We start from the raw sequence: 21,603 nt of genomic DNA on the forward strand, positions 1-21,603 counted from the left end.
CAATACAACCGAGGATGATACTTCTATCATACTTACAATTTACAACTGAGGATATACTTCTATTATACCTGTTAGTTCCAAGTATTATTTTTTTTAAATTTTATATTGTTCAACCCTTTCTTAGTTCATTTCAAACTCCGTCACTGAAAGTGAAGCCAAATTTTTAGCCTGCCATGAAATTTTGACAAGATTTGGACCGGCCCATAAAAAATTTTGACAAGAGCCAACAACGCCCAACGGCTATCTCTAAGGTCCACTCCTGTCCTATTATGTGATGTGCCCCTGCCTGCCACTGCCAGTGCCACGGCCAGCCAGCGCGTGCTCCGTTCCGTTGTCCTCAACACCTACAGTAGTACAGGAGAAAATGACACGGGCAGCGGCGCATCCGGCATCCGCTACGCGCACTCCAGCCCCCCTGTGCGGCGGCTGTCTGCGCCCACTGCCCACCCGTACCACCGCTGGCTCATGCAGGCAGCCACTGAGCCACCAGCCACGCCACCACCGCTTTCCTCTCCTCTTCGGCTCCTCCGCCTCCCGTCCCCTCCCCAGTTCCCAACCCTCCTCGTTCCTCCCTCCCGTCGTCGCCTCGCGCACCACCGTCCCCTCCCTCCGATCCGGATGGTGGTGCGTTCGGAATCCCGCCCGGCGCTCTAGCGTAGCTCGGGCTCGGCCAGGCTCCGGGCCCCGCCACCGCGCCGCGCGGTGCCGCAGTCCAGCTCCAGGTCAAGCTCCAGGTGCGTGCCACACAGCAGATCCGTGCTCCGCCGCCGCCGATTGTAGGGGGGGGGCTTGTGTTGTTGCGCGGTTTAAGTTTGGTTCACGCGGAAAAGAGAGGTTTTTTTTAGCTCTTTCCTCCTACCGATTCAGTGGGTTTGGTGGATGCTGATGGATACGCGCTCAGTTTAGGTGAATTTGGCGCGATTTGTGTGAAAAGGAGGCGCTTTTGACTGTTCATTCACTTGGTTATGTTTCGTAGTACAGGATGCGGTTGCTAGAGAAAGATTTTCTACTCATTTTTTTTTCGGGCAGCCTTCCTTCGAAGATACAGTAGTAGAATGTAGTTAAACATGATACTACTACCCCTGCCCAAAAAATGATGTTGTTCTACTACCCCTGCCCGGGTTGAATAATTGTGCCCGTGGTCAGTTTCGTGTGCCTCCTGAGTTACATCTGAACTGCTTCTCTTAATGCAGTCCCTATTGTATAGCACTTATAGTTGGTCTGATATGAGCTTTATTGGTTATATTTACATGTGATGCATATGCTTCTGCTATTATTGTACTGTCTTGTCTTTTTTTCTTCTTTTTCTGTAGTGGTTACTAGTGGAAGTTAGCGCACTGCATCCCTTGTAGTGGGATCCTGACCAAATCGAGTGTCCATCTAACCAACCAACCAACCAACCCAACTAACTGTACTGAAATGTCATTGCTTTCAGGATGGTACGGTTTAGTAAATTGAGGTTGGTGGTGGGTTGGTGGACATACTAGGGGAAGGTACATGTCTGTTCTTTATTGATGGTGACTTGTGGCTTCAACCTGAGGGTTTTGCCCTTGATGATAGGCTGTCATAGAATTAGCGGCATATATAATGGTTTAATCACAGTGACTAAAATTTGGATGCTAAATTGCTAATAGTAGAAACAGAGTGCCGGTTGGTGTTTTAGGGGTGTTCTTTTCGGACTATGCTGATGTGATGGGTTGGAATTGATGTTGTGGTTGCTTTGTGTGGCATACTGTCCAAATACTACCTATATGAGATACTTTTTATATTTCATTTTTACTCAAGGTGGGTTAGTAGATATAGCTAAGTAAATGTTTTCCTTGTCCCAGGGGGCATTTTCGAATTGTCAGTAACAGACAGTCTAATTTTATCTTCCAGGTCTTTTCCTGAGTTTAAGGGAGATGCTTGCCTTTATCTAGGAGGCCCTTTTTGATACTTCAGCAGAGTTCTTGCCTTCTGGAGTAGATGTCATTCCGTAGCATCGTGCGTGATGTAAGGGATGGTTTCGGGAGCTTATCTAGGAGGGGGTTTGAGGTCAGGTTTCTGAGTCCTCGCAGAGGGAAATCTCATGGTGCTGTCCATGAACTGCACGACCCAGTGCCTGTGGTACAGAGCAGCTGCTGGGCTAGCTTGCCTCCTGAATTACTTCGAGATGTGATTGAGAGGTTGGAGACCAGTGAGGATACATGGCCTTCTAGGAAGCATGTAGTTGCTTGTGCAGCTGTCTGCAGAACATGGAGGGAGATGTGTAGAGAGATTGTCAAGAGCCCAGAGGTCTCTGGAAAAATCACTTTTCCTGTTTCCCTAAAGCAGGTAATCATTCAGTTGTGTTATTACCTTATTATCCATCTATCCTGATTTGTTAGCATTGTCAATATTCCTATGTCCAGTATTGTTATACCAATTATATTTTGGATAAACTAATAAGATCCTGCTGTTCCTCTTCTGTCTACAGCCTGGGCCTCGAGATGGAACTATTCAGTGTTTCATTAAGAGGGATAAATCTACCCAAGTCTACAGTCTGTACCTTAGTTTTAGCTCTGGTAAGTTCATTGCTGTGTGGACTATTGGAAGTTTCGATAAAAGTCTGGTGTCTGTATTTAGATGTATTCAGAACTTAAAAACTCAATAGTGTTCTACTGTTCTGTAGAAAGAATGCAAGATGCTATCCATTTCTCCCAAATTTAGTTTTTTACCCAAATATTGATCATGCTTTATCTGCAAGCCTTTGTAGGCATTGAGCATATCAGCAATCATGAAACATGAGAATTTCTTGATACAATGGTTTTCTTGTTTTGATTCAAAATTAATGGTTTTTGTGTTGCATATCTTTGTACATATGCACAGACAAGCTTTGTGTTGAGAACCACATCTTCTCTCAGCAACCTTGATAATTCATTCTTAGTTTCTTCTGTATGTATTCACCATGATTTTATAGTTGTCAGAGTACCAGGCTCAGCCTTCCATATAAAAAAGGAGACAGAAATACATGTTTTTCTTGCTTGTCTACTTGATTAATATTTTATTACCAGCATTGCTATTTGACATGTTACATTATTCATCTCTACAGCTGTCCCTGCCGAAGATGGTAAATTCCTTCTATCAGCCAAAAGGAACTGCCGTCCAACATATACAGAATATACAATATCAATAAATTCTGGTGATATATCTAGGTCTACAAGTAACAACACATACATTGGGAAATTAAGGTACTGCTGCACTAGCTTCTTAAACTTTATATCTTATTTTCAGAATTGACAGTATTTTAATCTGACATATTGTTGTTGCCTTTTGGATTTCAGGTCAAATTTCCTTGGTACAAAATTTGTAATATACGATACTCAGCCACCATATAATGCAACTAGTCCTACCGTGGCAGGGAAAACAAACCAGAGATTCTACTCCAAGAAGGGGGGGTCGACCAAGGGTTCTTGCAGCCGTTACAGCATAGGACAAGTCTCATACGAGCTGAATGTCCTGGGAACTCGAGGTCCAAGGCGGATGAACTGCGTAATGCACTCCATCCCAGCTTCATGCCTCGAGGCTGGTGGCAGTGTCCCTTGCCAGCCGGACAGCATTGTTGCCCACTCTGTTGGCGAAATGTTCAGCAGCATCCCCTTGTCAAAGTCATCTACTATGGACCACTCTATGCACTTCAGCAGTTCCCGGTTCTCTGACGCCATAACAGCGGATGCCATTGTTAGCGGAGGCCAGGCATTGAGCAACGCTGATGACGAAGAGAGCACGGACACACCTTTGGTCCTCCGCAACAAGGCTCCGAGATGGCATGAGCAGCTGCAGTGCTGGTGCCTCAACTTCCGGGGTCGGGTGACCGTCGCCTCGGTCAAGAACTTCCAGCTAGTCGCTGCTGTGATGACGCAGCCTGCCGTCGGAGCCCCGACCCCGTCGCAGGCAGCCCCGCTGCCACTGCCAGCTCCAGCTCCAGGTCCGCCTCTGCCAGACCAGGAGAAGGTCTTACTGCAGTTCGGGAAGGTCGGCAAGGACATTTTCACCATGGACTACTGCTACCCGCTGTCCGCCTTCCAGGCCTTCGCCATCTGCCTCAGCAGCTTCGACACCAAGCTGGCTTGCGAATAAATTCGATGACTGTAGTTCTTATCGAATAATCATCAAAGACACTGATTGTCAGTGTGTTCGTCTAAGAATTGAAGCTGACTCTGTCCTCAAGTTCTAGCCATGACGCCATTCCGCACCTGGTGACGGTGCCTTGTTAACTCTGAAACAGCCCCCCCTAAACGTGTGTGTGTGTGTGGTGTGGGGTGGGGGGGGGGGGGGGGGGGGCTGAATCTGTTTCAGCAGCTTACTTGTGATAATCGGTGGCTGCTGTGTTGCTGTTTGACTGGTGTTGTATCGTATGCTCATTTCTTTCCAGTTCTGTAGCTTCCCCTGTAACATTAACCTGGATGTTTTTCAGCCATTTCGTTGGATTGTTTACCGGGGATGACATGTATGAACAGAGATAGTTACAGCTGTAATGAATTGTGGTCTGGATAATTTTGTTTTCGCGGTTGCCATTCAAAAAGAGATGGCTGATGTCATCACCTTCATTCAGCTGGGAGGCCGACTTCTGTCACACTTTTTTCCCAGTGGTAGTAGTATGCTGTTTCTTTTGTGGTGGGCACTGCTGTCACCTTCAGCAGGGTCATGCTCACCAGGGAGGTGACTGATGTTTCATTTGTTTTGTTTTGCTTCAGATGCGAGGCCTTTTTAGCGCGGATTTTTCGCAGCGAGTAGTAAATAAACAGATAAAAGTTATTATACACAGATAATTGCGCCTGCAATGCAAGCAGGGAGAGTAACGAAAATCTTTGTGGCCGCGCAGGTCTAGAGAAAAGAAGATGATCTGAAAGGGACCTGATATGATATTGTAGACTAGACGCAGAGGCGTCCCGCGTCCCTGTCTAGGGTTTGGTGGGATGACAGAGACAGGGTACAAATACAAACGCACGCTAGGTTGCCATTGCTAGTTTGCAACCGAGCTCCTCCTCGTAGGCTCGGCTCCTCCCCTGTTCTGTTCTTGTGGCGTGCAGAGAAGGCAACTTATTAACAGGTCAGAAAAGACGCTAGTAGTATTTCTTTGTTTTCCGCTTGTGTTCCACACAAGTTGTTGCATTGCAGGGATTTCTCTCGCTGGTTCTCGTCAAAACCCGTGCGTTCTGACTTGTTGCTGAACGCGCGAGTACATACCTCTGTACCTATGAAGCGTGAGACGGTATCATTGTTCAGATGCCATACGACCCAAAATAATCCCATCACCATCAGTCAGGGTTCGCTTCGCTTGAAACATGACCCTAGATCACCCAAAATTCAAAAACTTTTCAAAATGATCATCCGTGGTGGCCGTCAGTGTCAGCAACTAGTGCTCCTACTATTAGGCCCAATGTTTAGGCCTGGTTTAGGCCTTGTTTAGTTTCGAAATTTTTTTTAACTGAACGGAACTTGTTTAGTTCACACAAAAACCAAAAACTTTTTAAGATTTCTCGTCACATCGAATTCTGCGGCACATGCATGAAGCATTAAATGTAGACGAAAATAAAAACTAATTACACAGTTTACCTGTAAATCGCGAGATGAATCTTTTAAGTCTAGTTACTTTATGATTGAACAATGTTTATCAAATAAAAATGAAAGTGCTACAATATCTAAAACCAAAAAAAATTCAGTAACTAAACAGGGGCATGAAACATCGTCATCCCCCGCGAAGGGGCATGGATGCACCGTGCTGTGATGTATGTATAAGTGTATAACTGTTGTGCACATATACTAGGCAGCTAGCTAGCGCAGCACATGGCCGTGGATCCACAATCCACATGCACAACAGCAAGTCGCAATGAATAGCAGCACGAGTGACAAGAAGCTATAGACAGATTTTCTGCTTCGCACCAGGACCGAAAATCTAAATAATTTTTATATTATTTAGTAATTGATATGTAATCATAGATTAATTAGACTTATAAAATTCGTCTACGCGACTACTCAACTGACGAGACATCGTCCGCAGCGCTGCACAATAGCACATGGCCGTGTATCCACAAGCACAAGAGCAAGTCGCAATGAATAGCAGCCACAGGTGACAAAAATGGCACCATGCTGAAGAGGCGCTGCTCCTCGATGTACTGTACTAGAAACTGACAGAAATCTAGCTATCGGATTGCACCACGTACGGTAACAGGTATTGCAGGAGTACTGACAAACAGTGGCATGGCATGGCATGACACGCGGCGGTGCTACAACCCTCCACGTCAGTCCATCACGATTCACGACGGTACGGCCCAAGTTGCTAGTAGAACGGGAAACGTTTATTTATTTATAAAAACCACCACTAGTGTGGTTGTACATTGACCGACCCAAGTGATGGTACAAAAGTAAGTCGATCTTTCAACTGGGGAAAAAACTGATAATTGGACTAGAAGAGGAGGATGCAAGTCCTTTAAGTTTGTTTGACACAACTCAACTTTAGTAGTAAAATTATTTTTTATATAAACTTTATAAACAACTTTCTAGATGAATCTAAGCTGTTTTGAAAAAATTGTTAGAAAAAATAGCTTCACCAACTGCTTTATTCAGAAATGAGAGAAAGAAATAAGCTAGAAAGTTGCAATCTTTTCCGCTTCATCCCAACTCATGTATTTGTAAGACGAGAAAGAAAAAACAATTTCACTCGTAAAACTATTTTAAAAATATGTATTTGGGAAAAAAAAAACCCTCAACAGTCCCCTTTGTAAGCTCGTGATGTTGTTTGTTGGCCGGTGATGCCGTGATGGTAAATACTAGTGTACGTACTGCCCTGTCATGAGGTCCGTGGCAAAGCAGGAGGCGTCCACGTCATCGGGCACAGTGGGCACTGCGCTACGAAGGGAAGGGGACAAGCAACAAGTGGATCGTCGGATCGGATCGGGCGATCGAGAAACCCCCCCCCCCCCCCACTCCATTATTTTTTTATGCTGTTTCGGATAGCAACGCCTCCGCTACCAGTTGTTTTTGTCGGTACAAATACAAGTCACACGGACGGAATAAGTAATTAAAATATTAAATTAAACGAGGCGCAAAATGCATACGCGTGGACACGTTCGCGTGCCCCGCCCGCGCGATGCTGACGTGGCCGCACTATTCAAGCCTGATTACTTGTTTTGTTTTATTGGCCGTATTTTTTCTATAAGCCAATAGTATTTCCTCTCACAATAAATCAGTGAGCCGTAACTTTTCCTAACAGCGGACCGGCTCTGTTCCGGATCGGATCGTGTCGGCGATTTCTGCGTGTTAGGCTTGCAATATGCAATGCCTGGTGGTTGGATCGGCACGATGCTTTGGGTCTTGTTTAGTTTGTAAAAAATTTCAAGATTATTCGACATATCGAATTTTTGGTCGCATACATTGAGTATTAAATATAGATGAAAATAAAAACTAATTACATAGTCTATCTGTAATTTGTAAGGCGAATCTTTTGAATCTAGTTACTTCATGATTGGACAATGTTTGTCAAATAAAAAAACAAAAGTGCTACAGTAGCCAAAAACTAAAATTTTTACGAACTAAACAAGGCCTGAATGCATGTAAACAGTAACATGAGTAGCCCCTCGTACGTACAGTATTCCACGTACTGGTTGTGAACGTGCAGGCTCGGTCCGCACGCGCGGCGACGTGCCGCCCGGCCCGCTCCGGTGTCAAAAAGGTCAGTCTGAGCCTGAACCTGAACCTGAAGCCACCCACTGCCTGCGCGGACCCACCCTCTCGTCTGGCCTCCCTCCCCTCCCCTCCCCCAGACGTGGGCCAGTACCCTACCAATGGCCGGCCCCACCTGGTCAACCACGAGTAGCAGCAGCAGCGACCACCAGACCACCCCCCAGCCGCGTGTCCGCATCCGCGTGGGCGTCGCCCTCCCGCCCGGCCCGGGTCTCCCGCGCCGCGGCTGCACCCACCGCGCTGACTCCCGAAACTACCCCCGGGTGGGGCCGCCGACGCCCCGGGCACCAGGCCAAGGGCAGCGCCGTAACCTCGCGCGGTGCCGGTGCAGCTGCTCTCTCCCCCGCGTCGCGTGCGTGTGCGTGTGCACGGGGCTCGGCCACGCGGACCAGACCTCCTGGCCCACGCCCGCGTCCGCCGCGGTCCCGCATCGCACAACAAGTAGGAGGAGTACGTGGATTTAGATTACACAAACAACACACACAACTCGGTTTCTTTTTTTTACTAATAAGGCCTTGTTTAGATTAGATGCGGAAAGATTTTGGACACTTTCGTTTGTTTGTGGCAAATATTATCCAATTATGGACTAACTAGGATCAAAAGATTCGTCTTGTGATTTACAGGTAAACCGTACAATTAGTTTTTATTTTTATCTATATTCAATGTTTTATGCATGTATCGAAAGATTCGATGTGACGAATAATTTAATTTTTTTTCTTTGGTTTTTGGGGTGAACTAAACAAGGCCTAATCATCATCACCATAACCAAATCCTTCTCCTGCTGATTTGCTGGAGCCCTGACCTGGAGCACCGACCGACTGCCCTGACTGGTCACTGATCAGCCCAGCACTGGCCGTGCGGGGGATTAGGACTGTTTGTGTTGGACTGGTCTCCACCATCCGTAGCCACCCCCGCTAGATTAATAAACTAAACCAACACTTTATTCATTTTTTATTATTATTATTATTATTATTATTATTATTATTATTATTATTATTATTATTATTATTATTATTATTATTATTATTATTATTATTAAAATAAAAAGGCAAACGAGTACTCGTAGTAGTACAGCAGCAGTAGAATAATGGCCGCCGCCGCCGCCGCGCGCGCCTCCTGCCCTGCCGTGTCCCGTCGCACGAGCCCCAGCTGCGCGTCCTTTTTCGCCGATCCGTCCCTGCGGATCGCCGGATTTGTGCGTCCGACGCGCACCGCACCAATGCACGATCAATTTTATTGTGCGTCGCCGTCGTGGTTAACCTCGCACGGTGCCGCACATGCGCGCTAATACATGCCTGCTCACCCGATTACTTTTCCCTTGCTGCTACATTTACTTATTACTAGCGGTTGGTAGGAGTAGTATTAATTAAATTACTCCACCGTCCTTAAGCACGGTAAATAGAGAGGACCAATCAAGCGACACATAACTTAGCTAGAAGAGCCATGCAATTAAAACAAAAACTATTCTTGGGAAGCTTTATTCTTGATCTCTCTCCTAGCACATGATTTGCTTCAAAAAAAAGTCTGCATGATTCACGCTCGCCACCTGTCACATCAGCTCTGAGATCTACCACAGATTTCCTTTGAGCTTTCCTTTCCATGTCGCGGGGAGCACAACAAAAATGGTTTCCATATTTCATTCAATTGAGGCCTTGTTTAGTTGTTTAGATGCGAAAACCTTTTGAATTTCGACACTGTAGCACTTTCGTTTTTTTTGACAAATATTATCTAATTATAGACTAACTAAGATCAAAAAATTCGTCTCGTGATTTACAGATAAACTGTGTAATTAGTTTTTGTTTCCGTCTATATTTAATACTTCATACATGTGCCGCAAGATTCGATGTGACGGGAATCTTGAAAACTTTTTGGTTTTTGGGTGAACTAAACAAGGCCTGAAACATATGAATAATACAGTATAATACTAGTTTACTACCATTACACTAAATTATAAATCATTTACTTTTTTAGATGTATAACTTTTGCTATGTATCTAAATATATACTGGTTGTGTCGATAAGTGTATATATCCTCGTAATTCTTTGGGCCATTATTATTACACGACATCACGACACAAAAACCCATCGACACCACAATTCAACTCCAAGGGCTCGTGAACAATTATAAGATCACTCAAGGGCCGTCACATAAAATTCAAAACCACCCCAAAAAAAAATTCTAAACAAAAACCCGGAAACATTCCAAAACCCAGAGCCCCAGAGGAATATTTTGCGCCCACAAAAACAAATAAAAAGCGCTGCTAGTACTCCACCTCGCCACTAAACTACTCCAACCGCCATGATTAGCCCCCGACGAGAGCTTCCAGCTTCTGACTGAGACCCTTTCTTCCTAATCCTTCTTCCGTAAACCAAATAAACTAATCCCCTTCCCCCCTAATCGCGTCATCCCCACACATATATACGTACCACCACCACGCCACCTCCCCCACCCCATCACCATTCCCTCCTCCACCTCCACCGCCACCAACGCCGCCGCACGCAATCCAATCTCACCGGAAAAACGCCTGCTTGGGTTGAGCTGAGCCGGAGCCGCCATGTGCCCGCGGACCCGCTGAGCCAAAACCCCCCGCGCGCTCCTACCCTACTACCGGCCGTTCCCTTCCCCTCTCCAAGATCCGCGCTTTGATTCGTCCGCCGCCGCCGACGCCGAGACCATGCCGGCCACGGACCTCCAGGGCTCCTCCCCGTCGACGCACTCCCACTCCTCCCCGTTCTCTTCCTTCGGCCGCACACTCCTCTCCCTCCGCCGCGACGCCGCCCCGTCCGCGGCGGCATCCGCGATGCCGCAGCCCGGGTTCGTCGTCGACCCGGAGCTCGAGGAGTTCCACGCCCACGTCGCCGCGCACCTCGCCGATCTGAGGGCACCCGGCAGCGCTGGCGGGGAGGAGGAGGACGACGACGAGGAGTTCATGTCCATCCCGTGGATCCGGCGCCTGCTGGAGGTGTTCCTGCTGTGCCAGGACGAGTTCCGTGTGGCGCTTGCCGAGGCGCGCCGCCGACGCGGCGGCGGCGGGGCGACGTCCCCCGCAGCGGAGAAGCTGGTGGCGGAGTTCGGCGAGCGCGCCGTCAAGGCGCTCGACGTCTGCAACGCGGCGCGCGACGGCGTCGACCAGGCCCGCCGCTGGGAGCGCCTCGCGGGCATCGCGGCCTCCGCGCTGCTGGTGCCGGCGGCCGCCGGCGCCGAAGGACAGGGGCAGATCCACGAGGGCCAGCTCCGGCGCGCGCGGAAGGCGCTCTCGGACCTCTCCGTGCTCCTCATCGACGACGCCGCCGCCGCCTCGGTGGGCGCCGGCGGTGGGCTCGCCTCGTTCCTCTCGTCCCACCGCAACCGCTCCTTCGGCCGCGCGCGTGCCTCCCCCTCCCGCGCCTCCTCCACTTCCTCCTCCTCGTCGCCCTCCGCGCACTTCCGCTCCCTCTCGTGGAGCGTGTCCCGCACCTGGTCGGCGGCGCGGCAGCTGCAGGCCATCGGGGCCGGCCTGGCGGCGCCGCGCGCCAACGAGGCGGCCGCGGCCTCGGGCCTCGCGGCGCCGGCCTACGCCATGGGCTGCCTGCTCCACCTCGCCGCCTGGGCGCTCGTGGCCGCGGTGCCCTGCCCGGACCGCGCCGCCGCGCTGCAGGCACACCACCACCACCTCCCGTCCCCGCCGCCGCGCGCCGCGTATCCCTGGGCGCCGCCGCTGCTCGCGCTCCAGGAGCGCCTCGCGGAGGAAGGGAAGCGCAAGGACCGCCGCAACTCGTGCGGCCTGCTCAGGGAGATCCACGCGCTGGAGAAGTGCGCGCAGAGGCTCGCGGAGGCCATCGACGCCGCGCCCGTCCCGCTCACGGGCGAGCGGGAGGCCGAGGTTCGTGAGGCGGCGGCCGAGCTCGCCGCCGCGTGCGCCGCCATGAAGGACGGGCTGGACCCGCTGGAGAGACAGGTCCGGGAGGTCTTCCACCGCATCGTGCGCAGCCGGATGGAGGGCCTCGATTCGCCGATGCTCAATGCCGATTGAGCTCTGTCAAGATCAACATCATCATCATCATCTTGCCTGCCTTTGATCATCTTGCAATGTGGCGGTGCTAGGTAGCTATCCTCTTCTTCTTTCTCTCGCTCTTGTGATCAGCTAGTGGTAAGTATAAAATGTGTATCCTTCTGTAAAGGATTATTACAGGAAAGGGAAAGGGAAAGGTGTCATCTTTAGGTAAAGATGATTCCTTATTCTTCCCCATGTTTTGATGCTGCATTTGGTGTATATCGTCGCGTTTTTGATAGTGTCGCGTCTGTGTGCAGCTAATTCTCGAGCAACTTGTGTCTCTTTGGGAATGTGAGTTTCATTGACAATGCTAACAACCAGGAAAAAAAATATATATGTAGTTTAAATTTGCACATTACTTGGTTCTTTTATTTTTGGATTACCAAGTTCTGCTCTTTGGATCCTTCATTCTGGAGGTCTATTTAGGCTTTATTCAATCAGCATCAGTGTTGCAAAGAAATGACAATAATTGTCGTAAAATTGTGGTAATCGAATTGTGACACAACAACTGCAAATCCTTGGTGATCAATTTGTGAGAAGTCAGATTTTTTCAGAATTCTAAATGGGCTCATGTAGTGCATGATTTGGTTGCGTGTCTCAATCTGGCAATATGTCTACAAGTGGTATATTGTGGATTGCTCATCTGCATTATGAATTGATTGACTTGTGTGATGTATCAATATATTTATTATGAGTTGCAAAGTGGATACCTGAAGAATAGGACCATATGAGATGCGTCCTTTATATAAAAAATAAATTGGGTCTGGATGCATGGTATAGCATATTTCAGAATAGAAGCCTCAACCTTCTCGATGGAGAAGGAAAAACAAGTTGATTCAAGATATTTTCAAGGTATTGAAAAGGTCCTGATCACGGAGATTGCGTATCGTTTCGTTTTCTGTACTTAATGAAAAATTGCAGTATTTGGGTTTATGCTTTGCCATGGTCTGCAATTTGTGCAGTAGGTGACAGAGACCATTTCTGATTCTCGAGTAAAACTTGTGTTGCAACAAACATGTGCGATTCACTTCGCATATTGTGCCGTTCGTTGGTACTTCTAAAAAGAGATACGGCCCTCTTATCCAAATATTGTGCCGCATATTGTTTCAATGTCATTCCAGAAGCTTTACTCTGGGATTTGTTCTTGGTATCTTGCGTGCAAACTTGAAAGAAATGCGGCAGTCAGTTGAGTCTAAATCTGGCAACATGTGATCGTGGATTGCTCTACGCATGATGATGATGAATTGATTGACTTGGGTGCAAGAGCGAGCTATATTTCTGGGATGCAGAGAGAATATCTGAAGGATAGCAATGGGATTAAACTATATGTAGCTTTCACATTGAATAAATTGGTGTTACAATATTTCAGAATAGAAGGAAGAAGCTGCAACTTTTTCAGTAAGAGGACCTGCATGATATTTTGAAGGCACAAATAAATAATAATAATGAAGAGGTCGTGATCAAGGCGATAACAAAACCCAAATTTCCATACCTGACGAAATGACAGTATATATGTGTTTCATCCAAATCTCTGAGGCTGTTTATTCACGCTGCTTTTAGTGCGGCAGTTGGATGTACTCTTTTCTTCTCCTACTCTAGTGCCAGCCATCGTCAGATTGTACTAGGAAAGACGAGGCCAAAAAGCTAGTGTCGCTACCTGAGCTGTATATTTTTAATCAGGTTGGACTAATCCCTTGCTGCTAATAAACTATTGCCGGACTAATCCCTTGCTGTTAAACTATTGCCCTTTCTAAGATGGCACCTGCACACCACGTAGACTTAATTTGGTAACTGTACTTATTCCTAATAATGGTCATCGACTCTGATCCCTTTTTAAGAATATAAGACTCTTATCCCTTTTTAAGAATATAAGACTCTACCTTTTTAACATAAACACAAGACGAATACATATACGGAGTACTGTCATTGCTGATGTTGTTTTACAGTCTGGTTGCAAGAAGCGACAGCTCAGCTTTGTACTACCTGCAGAATGCCGTCGCCAGTTGGATGAAGAATGTTTCAGCAGAACCTGACAAGTGTCCACAATACTGTGCAGAACAGAGGAAACACCGAGGAAAAGATCCTATGATCTCTCATTGTGCCCCCTTTTTTTTTTACTCATGATCATCCCTGAAAGAAAAATGCAGCAGGGTGAGGTTTCCACCATCATTAGCACGCATCATGATGCATCGTCAGCAACTATCATCTGCCATGTGCCCTCTGTAACCTCGCTCACTAACCTCTTCCTTTTCTTTTTCTTTTTTTTTTTGCTTCAGTAAAGCATGCATGCATTATCATGGCATGGCTTGCTGCTGGCTGCTGCAGGTTCACCTGCCACACATGAGCCTGTTCACATCACGTAGGCAAGAGGAGGCAAGAGGTGGTCTCTGACTTTTTTTTGTATTTTGCCTGGGCATGGGCACGAGCATCTCCGTCGTCAACTCGCCATTATCATCGTCCTCATCATTGTCACTTTTCATCAGTTTCTGTACGTACACATCAAGGCCTTGTTTACTTCTAAAAAATTTTACAAAATAAGAATAATAGCACTTTCGTTTGTATTTGACAAATATTGTTCAATTATAAATTAACTAGGCTCAAAAGATTCGTCTCGTCAATTTCGACCAAACTGTGTAATTAGTTTTTATTTTTATCTATATTTAATACTCCATGCATACGTCTAAAGATTCGATGTAACGGAGAATCTAAAAAATTTTGCAAAATCTTTGAGGAACTAAACAAGGCCCAAACAATCTAGGGGCTTAGTATTTACTAGTTCTAATTTTTTTTTTTGAATTTAACTGCCGTAGCATTTTTTAATTTATCTAATAATTCGTGCGTGCGGCTGCCGCGAGCTCTAGGGCGTGTTTGGTTGCCCGCATATGGGCAAACCAGGCTCCCTGGATGCAGTCTTTCGGTGTTTGGTTCCCTTCTCTTCTCTCTAGCCTGGCTTAGCGCGTGCAAAAAGACCTCCGGAGCCAGGCTCCCAAGCTACGCTCGAATCGGCCGTTTTTCTTCAGCCTGGCTCGCTCCGTGCTCTCGCGTGCTCGCGCGCTTACGTGGCTAACGGTGTATTAGTGCATGATTAGTAAATATCAAGTGATATTAGTGTACTTTAAAGTTGATTAAGATATAATTAGATAAAATAAGACATGTAAGAGTGTATTCGTACAAAAATAAAAATTATAATCATAATTTTATAATATTTTTTATCTCATACAGTTTACCTTGGTACAGGCAACCAAACAATATCTAATCAGAGCCTGGCTCCACATATGTATGCAACCAAACTAGGCTTCCAGCATGCATCCACCCAGACCAAAAGCAGGCCAAAGACAGCCTGGCTCACTAGAGCTAGCCTGGTTGGGATCAGAAGGGACAGGCCCCTAGCGTCTGGAAGCGTTTGTGTTCTCCATTGCCGACTCATCTCTCTAGCTGCTGGTGGTGGTGCTGCTGGCTGCTGGGGGCAAGAGAAGAGGACAAGCATCGCCGCAGCCCGCAGGTGTGGTCGGCTCACCTGCCGCGGCTGTGCTGCAGCTCTGCAGCGTGCGTGAGACATCGATGGTCCCGTTCCGGCGTTCCCACATTATTGGGCCTGGGCCGGCCTGGACGTCACCAGTGCGTCATGCTTGCGTCACCTCGCCGTCAGGCACGGGTCCATTCTGTCAGTCTCATGCTACCAAAGCCCGGTGCCTTTGCCAAATCGGTTTTCTTTTTTTTTTCTTTTTTCCTCTTGCATGCAAAATAAAAATAGGGAGATTTCAGAAAATCATTTGCATTTCTCATTTCTGAGATATTTTTTACTACCTGTACTCCTATATACATCTGAGTCTGAGCAGAATTAATTCCATTGTTTGGGATGGATTGTATTATGTAGTAATTAAGGCCGTGTTTAGTTCCCAAAAAGTTTTGCAAGAAATTTTAGATTTTCCGTCGCATCGAATCTTGAGACACATGCATGAAGTATTAAATATAGACGAAAATAAAAACTAATTACACAGTTACCTGTAATTTACGAGACGAATCTTTTGAGCCTAGTTAGTCCATAATTGAACAATATTTGTCAAATACAAACGAAAGTACTACCGTACCCAAAATCCTAAAATTTAGGCAACTAAACAAGGCCTAATTCTAGTGATGATATTCGTAGGACATTCTTAGCCCAGCCTTGGCCCATGACACACAAGCAAAAGCAAGCCTTTGAACAGGCCCACCAAGGCTGGCACACACCAAGGCCCACTCGGCATGTTTCGATTAGGGGAAACAAAAAAGCAACGTATCATATGCAACCCAGCTTCATATATAACCTATGCAACCACCAATTAAAGTCACAGGGTCTAGATCTAACGTCTGAGGTTTTTTTCACTTAAACCCCTCCACCTGTGGGTTTAAATCTAACCCGTGTGTATTCAAAAGAGAGGGTTTAAGTGAAAAAACCTCAGACGTTGGATCTAGATCCTGTGGTCTTAATTGGCGGTTGCATAGGTTGCATACGAAGCTGGGTTACACATGATATGTTCCCAACAAAAAGTTCATTCTAATTCTAAAACCGTATATCCATCTATCTACTACAATTTTTTCTCCATACATAAAACTCTAAAACCGTATATCTATCTTACTCCACACTCTTAAATTCATACTACCAATTATCTCCCTGCCATAGTTTCAAGTGTTTCCCAATGTAGCTTTCGTATTCATTAGTTAAAAATCCGGTAAATATTCGATAAGGTTTTTAAAAACTATATAAAATATATCTGTTTAAACAAATTCCCAGAAAAAAAATCCTAGACATAGATTTGGACATGAAAAATTCAAAAGAAAGTTAGAGCTCGTGAAAATATCTCTAGATGCTTAAAAAAACAGTTTTTTAGCTATAAGAAAAATGGGGAAAATAAGATCTATAAAAACATTCTAATCGATGTCTAAACGCATTTTGAAAACTTAAAAAAAAAACATAAGACACAAAGAGCACAAATACGTAGTGTGAACACATTCAATATTAACAAATGTTGGATCCATGCTAGTTGCATCTCTTATATATTTTTTTGAGTAAATTAGAAGCTTATAGAGATATTTTCAAGAGATCTAAATATTTTTATTTGGATTTTTCATACCTCACTATTTCTAAGATTTTTATTCTAAATTTTCAAAAGCTTAGAGGCATTTTTTTTTGTTTTAAAACCTTATCAACTATTTTATCGGATGGGAAAATTGGCTGCTAGACATTAAAAGTGACCACTCTTTGCTGCTGAACATCCAAAATAGACTAATTTGCTAGAGGACACTCTGACTTTGGAGGAGAGATAAACACAGTAAAATGTCCTTTTTGTCCCTTGCCAAGAGGGAGCTCAAGGGGGGCCACGGTACCTCACCACGGCCACGCCCTAGCAGGACATGAGTGGGTTCACTAGATCAAACCGAGAGATGACATCGTGCGGCTATGCCCTAAAGCCCGTTGTGTTCCATGATGGCCGGCTAGCATCCACGCCGACAGTGGTTGCCATGCTCGCCATGTACATCTCCTTCCCCTTCGGCGTCGTACGTACTTGCCTTAATCCACATTGCTATCTATATACTCCTAGAAAAAGAAGAAAGAGAAAAACAAAATTTTATGGAGATTAAGACAAAGGTATTACTTAGGATTTTTGTTTTGGTGATCAAGAAACCATAGATGGTGTGATTACGTTTATTATGAACTAGGAGGATTCCCCGCGCGTTGCCACGGGTATGAAGGAGGAGTATAAGTATATAACTCTTTTATTAGCATAATCATGGATATTGTATTCATAGTGGATGATGTTGTCTTGTTGATGGGGATATCATGATTCTTGTGCTTGTGAACATTAATGCAAAAGTCAGTAGATTGCTGAGGTGGACACCTTGTATGTCAAGATAAATTGATAGTGGACTGCGGGGTGGATGTTTTGCATTTTAAGATAAATAGATAGTGGGGTTGATAGTGGATTGTTGAGGTGGACGCCTTGCATGTCAAGAGAATTAGATAGTGGGGTTTTGCTTTATAAGAGTTATAGATAGCCGTACTATAAAGAGGAGAATTCTTTGGCTAAGTGGTCATCGAGTGCCACTAGGTGTTATTAGTCATGTGCATGCATTTAAAACCTAGTGTGCTGACTTAACCCTTAAAAATATTTGTAAAAGTATGCTAACACACGTGCACAAGGTGGTACACTTGGTGGTTAGCACATTTGAGCAAGGGTTGAAGAAGTGGAGAGGGATTTGGGTTTCTCTCTCTTCCACCGAGCTTGAGAGGTGGGGATTCAACATTTTTGAGAAAATAAAATGCATATTTTTATTGCATCGGAGGCCGAGTTGAAGAGGAGGCGAAGTCGTGGGAGCGTTAGAAACACTCACCGGACATTGGCCACGGAGGCGTCGGACGTTGGCCCAGCGTCTGGTGTGTTGTGGGTAAGTGTCGCTCTTCTGTGCCGGGCGTCGAAGCGTCCGACGGGTTCGTGTTGGACGCAAGGCAAACACTGTGTTTCAACGTCCGGTGTTTTGTGTTGTCAGCAGAGTAACGAGCAGTCAGTTGGTCCATATATTTAGGTTAGATGAATGTTGAATAAATAGATTAAATAAAATGAAAGAAAATTAAAAAAAATTAAGAGATGGATACTAACTCTCGGTTTCACTAATGGTTGATCAAGCATGTTTGACTTGTTAAAATTTGTTTAAACTTGAAATACAAGCTAGGAGAGTTGATGCCGTGACAGCATGCGGCTGCCGAGAGCTGTGGCGTTTTGGATTTCCATGGACGGCGCACTACGTTGCCCTGATGCCCAGAAATGTATGCAGGAAAAACTTATGAACGCTAGAGCAGAGAACGTTACAACACTAGTTAAGGCTGAAAAGTTACAACCCGGTTCATTGGTCTGAAAAGTTAAAGCTGAAATTACTGTTGGCTGATTTATTGTGAGACAAAAACACTGCTGACAGTGATGGTCAAGCCATTCCGTGATTCAGCTAGACGAAAATTTGAAGGTAGAAATTTTTGCTATTTAATATTGGGTATATTAAGTATAAGTGATTGTGTCATCGAGATGGAATAATCTGCTATAAATATAGTGTTTAGTGGTGGTGAGTTGATAATAGGGAGATTTGATAATCACTATCACAAAAGAAATGATATATAACCATTAACCACTGAGTGAGACTAGGGATACTAAGCCTTTCATCGAGAAGAAAGGTAGAATTAACATCAACTTAGTCAATGACTAACTGACACATTACAGAACAGGTTTGTAGATCCTAGCTAGGCCCTAGCCACACCACACCATCCCGGCTGTGTGAGAGTCTACTCCCGAGCACCAACACCATAACGCCTACGTCACCTCACCCAGGCACGCATGGGACAACAGCGGCACTAAGGGCATCTTCATCTCTTTGATGAGTCAAATTAAGTGTAAATTAGTTGTATTAGGATTTCTGTGGTTAGGCTAGGTGATCTTAGGTGTATCAAGTCTAGTACAAGAGACACACATACAAGCAGAGCACCGTCCATGTACTAAAACTCATCATAAGTTAAAAAAAATAAAATAAAAGTAGAAGCTTGGTGTTTAGTTATGAAATCTTCCGCTATGTTATGTGCTGCAGACTTCAGAACATACAAAATGGTTATTTGCATATTACATCATATCATCGACATGGGATGACTTTGCTATAACCTTGTTTAGTTCGCAAAAAATTGGTTTTTGACTACTGTAGCACTTTCGTTTTTATTTGGCAAACATTGTCCAATCACGGAGTAACTAGGCTCAAAAGATCTCATAAATTACAGGTAAACTATGCAATTAGTTTTTATTTTTGTTTATATTTAATGCTCCATGCATACGACCAAAGATTCAATGTGACACGGAATCTTGAAAATTTTTGTGAACTAAGACCTTGTTTAGATACACCAAAAAACAAAACTTTACAAGATTCCCCGTCACATCGAATCTTGCGGCACATGCATGAAGTATTAAATATAGATAAAAAGAATAACTAATTGCACAGTTTACCTGTAAATCACAAGACGAATCTTTTAAGCCTAGTTACTCCATAATTAGACAATGTTTGTCAAATAAAAACGAAAATGCTACAGTGTCAAAATCCAAAAACTTTTTGCATCTAAACAACAAGGCCTAAAGATGGAGCCGATGTGCAAGTTGGAATTAACATCATTACTAGTAGCAAACCTACGAACACAAGGTCGAGAAGTACCCTTGTGGTACGTTTTGTGAGGAGTGATTGTCAACGTGATCCACGAATAGGTTGAGTTGGTGACTAACATTACCATAGCGAAAGCTATATGTGCGACATGTCTCTTGGCTTGTGGTGTTCAGCTTTGGAGCCCGGAGGCGGTGGTCGACGGCGAGGTGAAGGTCAAGTAGAGACGTGCCGTGCCGATGGACCCGGAGCGGTGAAAGGCGGACGTGAGGCTTGGACCGACGGACCAGGACGCTGGATGACCAGCTGTGGTGGCTGACATCTGAGACAGTGACAAGTGCAAGTGTACATGGGAGTGACCGTGTTAACCATGTTTTTAAACTCCACAAAGCCTTGTATGGTCTAAAACAAGCCCCGAGAGCCTGGTATGAGCGTTTGAAAGCCTTCTTGCTTGCAAAGGGTTTTAAAATGGGTTCTGTTGATAAAACTTTGTTTCTCCTCAAGCAAGGCACTGACACTCTTTTGGTTCAGATATACGTGGATGATATCATTTTCGGTGGCTCTTCTCATGCACTTGTTGGCAAGTTTGCAGAAACTATGAGCAGGGAATTTGAGATGAGCATGATGGGCGAGTTGACGTTCTTTCTTGGTTTGCAAATCAAGCAAACTAGAGAAGGGACATTTGTGCACCAAGGCAAGTACACCAAGGACGTACTCAAGAAATTCGATATGGGCGAGGCCAAGCCTCTCTCGACGCCCATGTCGACCACGACGGCCCTAGATGCAGATGAAGAAGGAGAAGCTGTGGACCAGAAGGAGTACCGTAGCATGATCGGGTCACTGCTGTACCTGACGGCGACAAGACCGGACATCTAGTTCGCGGTCTGCTTGTGTGCGCGCTTTCAGTCTTCGCCACGCACATCTCATCGTCAAGCCGTCAAGCGGATCTTGAGGTACCTTCGTTTCACACCTGAGTTTGGTCTTTGGTTTTCAGCTTCCTCCTCTCTTTCTCTTTGCGGCTATTCTGATGCGGATTATGCCGGCTACCGTGTTGAGCGTAAGTCCACGTCGGGGACTTGCCAGTTTCTTGGGACTTCTCTTGTGTCTTGGTCCTCTCGCAAGCAATCCTCAGTTGCTCAATCCACCACAGAAGCCGAGTATGTTGCTGCTGCTGCTTGCTGCTCCCAGTTGCTTTGGATGATAGCCACTTTGAGAGACTTTGGGTTAGAGTTTAGGCGAGTGCCTCTGCTTTGTGATAGCACCAGTGCCATAAGCGTTGCTAAAAACCCAGTCCTCCACTCAAAAACCAAGCATATAGATGTCCGCTTTCACTTCCTGCGTGACCACTATGAGAAAGGAGATATTGACCTACACCATGTTGATACCCAAAATCAGCTTGCAGACATCTTTACCAAACCCCTTGACCAAACCCAGTTTGCTCGCTTGCGAGGGGAGCTTGGTGTTTGTTTCCCTTTTTAGTTGAGGGGAACTTTGCTCTTTGTACTCTAGTTTTGTTTTCTTTTAGTTTAGTTTTTATTTTATTTTTTGTATCATATTGCATGCATTTCATCTCATCATGTATATTAGAGCATTTTGAGCTTCATGATTATAGTTGTTAGATTGAGATTATGCTCTTTGTGATATGTCTTGTATGTACATAATGGTGCTTGTCGCTTAGGCTCTTTTTGATCACTTGATGC

The 21,603-nt window shown here is 45.5% G+C and overlaps 3 protein-coding genes across 5 annotated transcripts; all 3 read left to right on the top strand.

Annotated features, from left to right (window-relative positions):
- Nucleotides 385-4,543, top strand: LOC8070670 (tubby-like F-box protein 13). Of its 3 annotated transcripts, none has more exons than XM_002448997.2 (5): nt 385-734; nt 1,879-2,313; nt 2,456-2,543; nt 3,071-3,209; nt 3,303-4,543. In XM_002448997.2, exons 2-5 carry the CDS (start codon nt 1,966-1,968, stop codon nt 4,096-4,098), a joined length of 1,371 nt encoding a protein of 456 aa, XP_002449042.1. In that variant the 5' UTR covers nt 385-734; nt 1,879-1,965; the 3' UTR covers nt 4,099-4,543. The 3 variants fall into 3 exon arrangements, with proteins under 3 accessions (XP_002449042.1, XP_021316947.1, XP_021316946.1); XM_021461272.1 differs by lacking the exon at nt 385-734 and adding an exon at nt 786-1,493; XM_021461271.1 differs by lacking the exon at nt 385-734 and adding an exon at nt 1,528-1,785.
- Nucleotides 9,948-12,092, top strand: LOC8070671. The gene has a single exon (XM_021461273.1). It carries the CDS (start codon nt 10,379-10,381, stop codon nt 11,714-11,716), a length of 1,338 nt encoding a protein of 445 aa, XP_021316948.1. The 5' UTR covers nt 9,948-10,378; the 3' UTR covers nt 11,717-12,092.
- Nucleotides 20,372-20,779, top strand: LOC110435845 (uncharacterized mitochondrial protein AtMg00810-like). Its single transcript, XM_021461916.1, has one exon. It carries the CDS (start codon nt 20,372-20,374, stop codon nt 20,777-20,779), a length of 408 nt encoding a protein of 135 aa, XP_021317591.1.

This window comes from Sorghum bicolor, chromosome 5 (genome assembly GCF_000003195.3).
Source record: "Sorghum bicolor cultivar BTx623 chromosome 5, Sorghum_bicolor_NCBIv3, whole genome shotgun sequence".
Taxonomy (NCBI): domain Eukaryota; kingdom Viridiplantae; phylum Streptophyta; class Magnoliopsida; order Poales; family Poaceae; genus Sorghum; species Sorghum bicolor.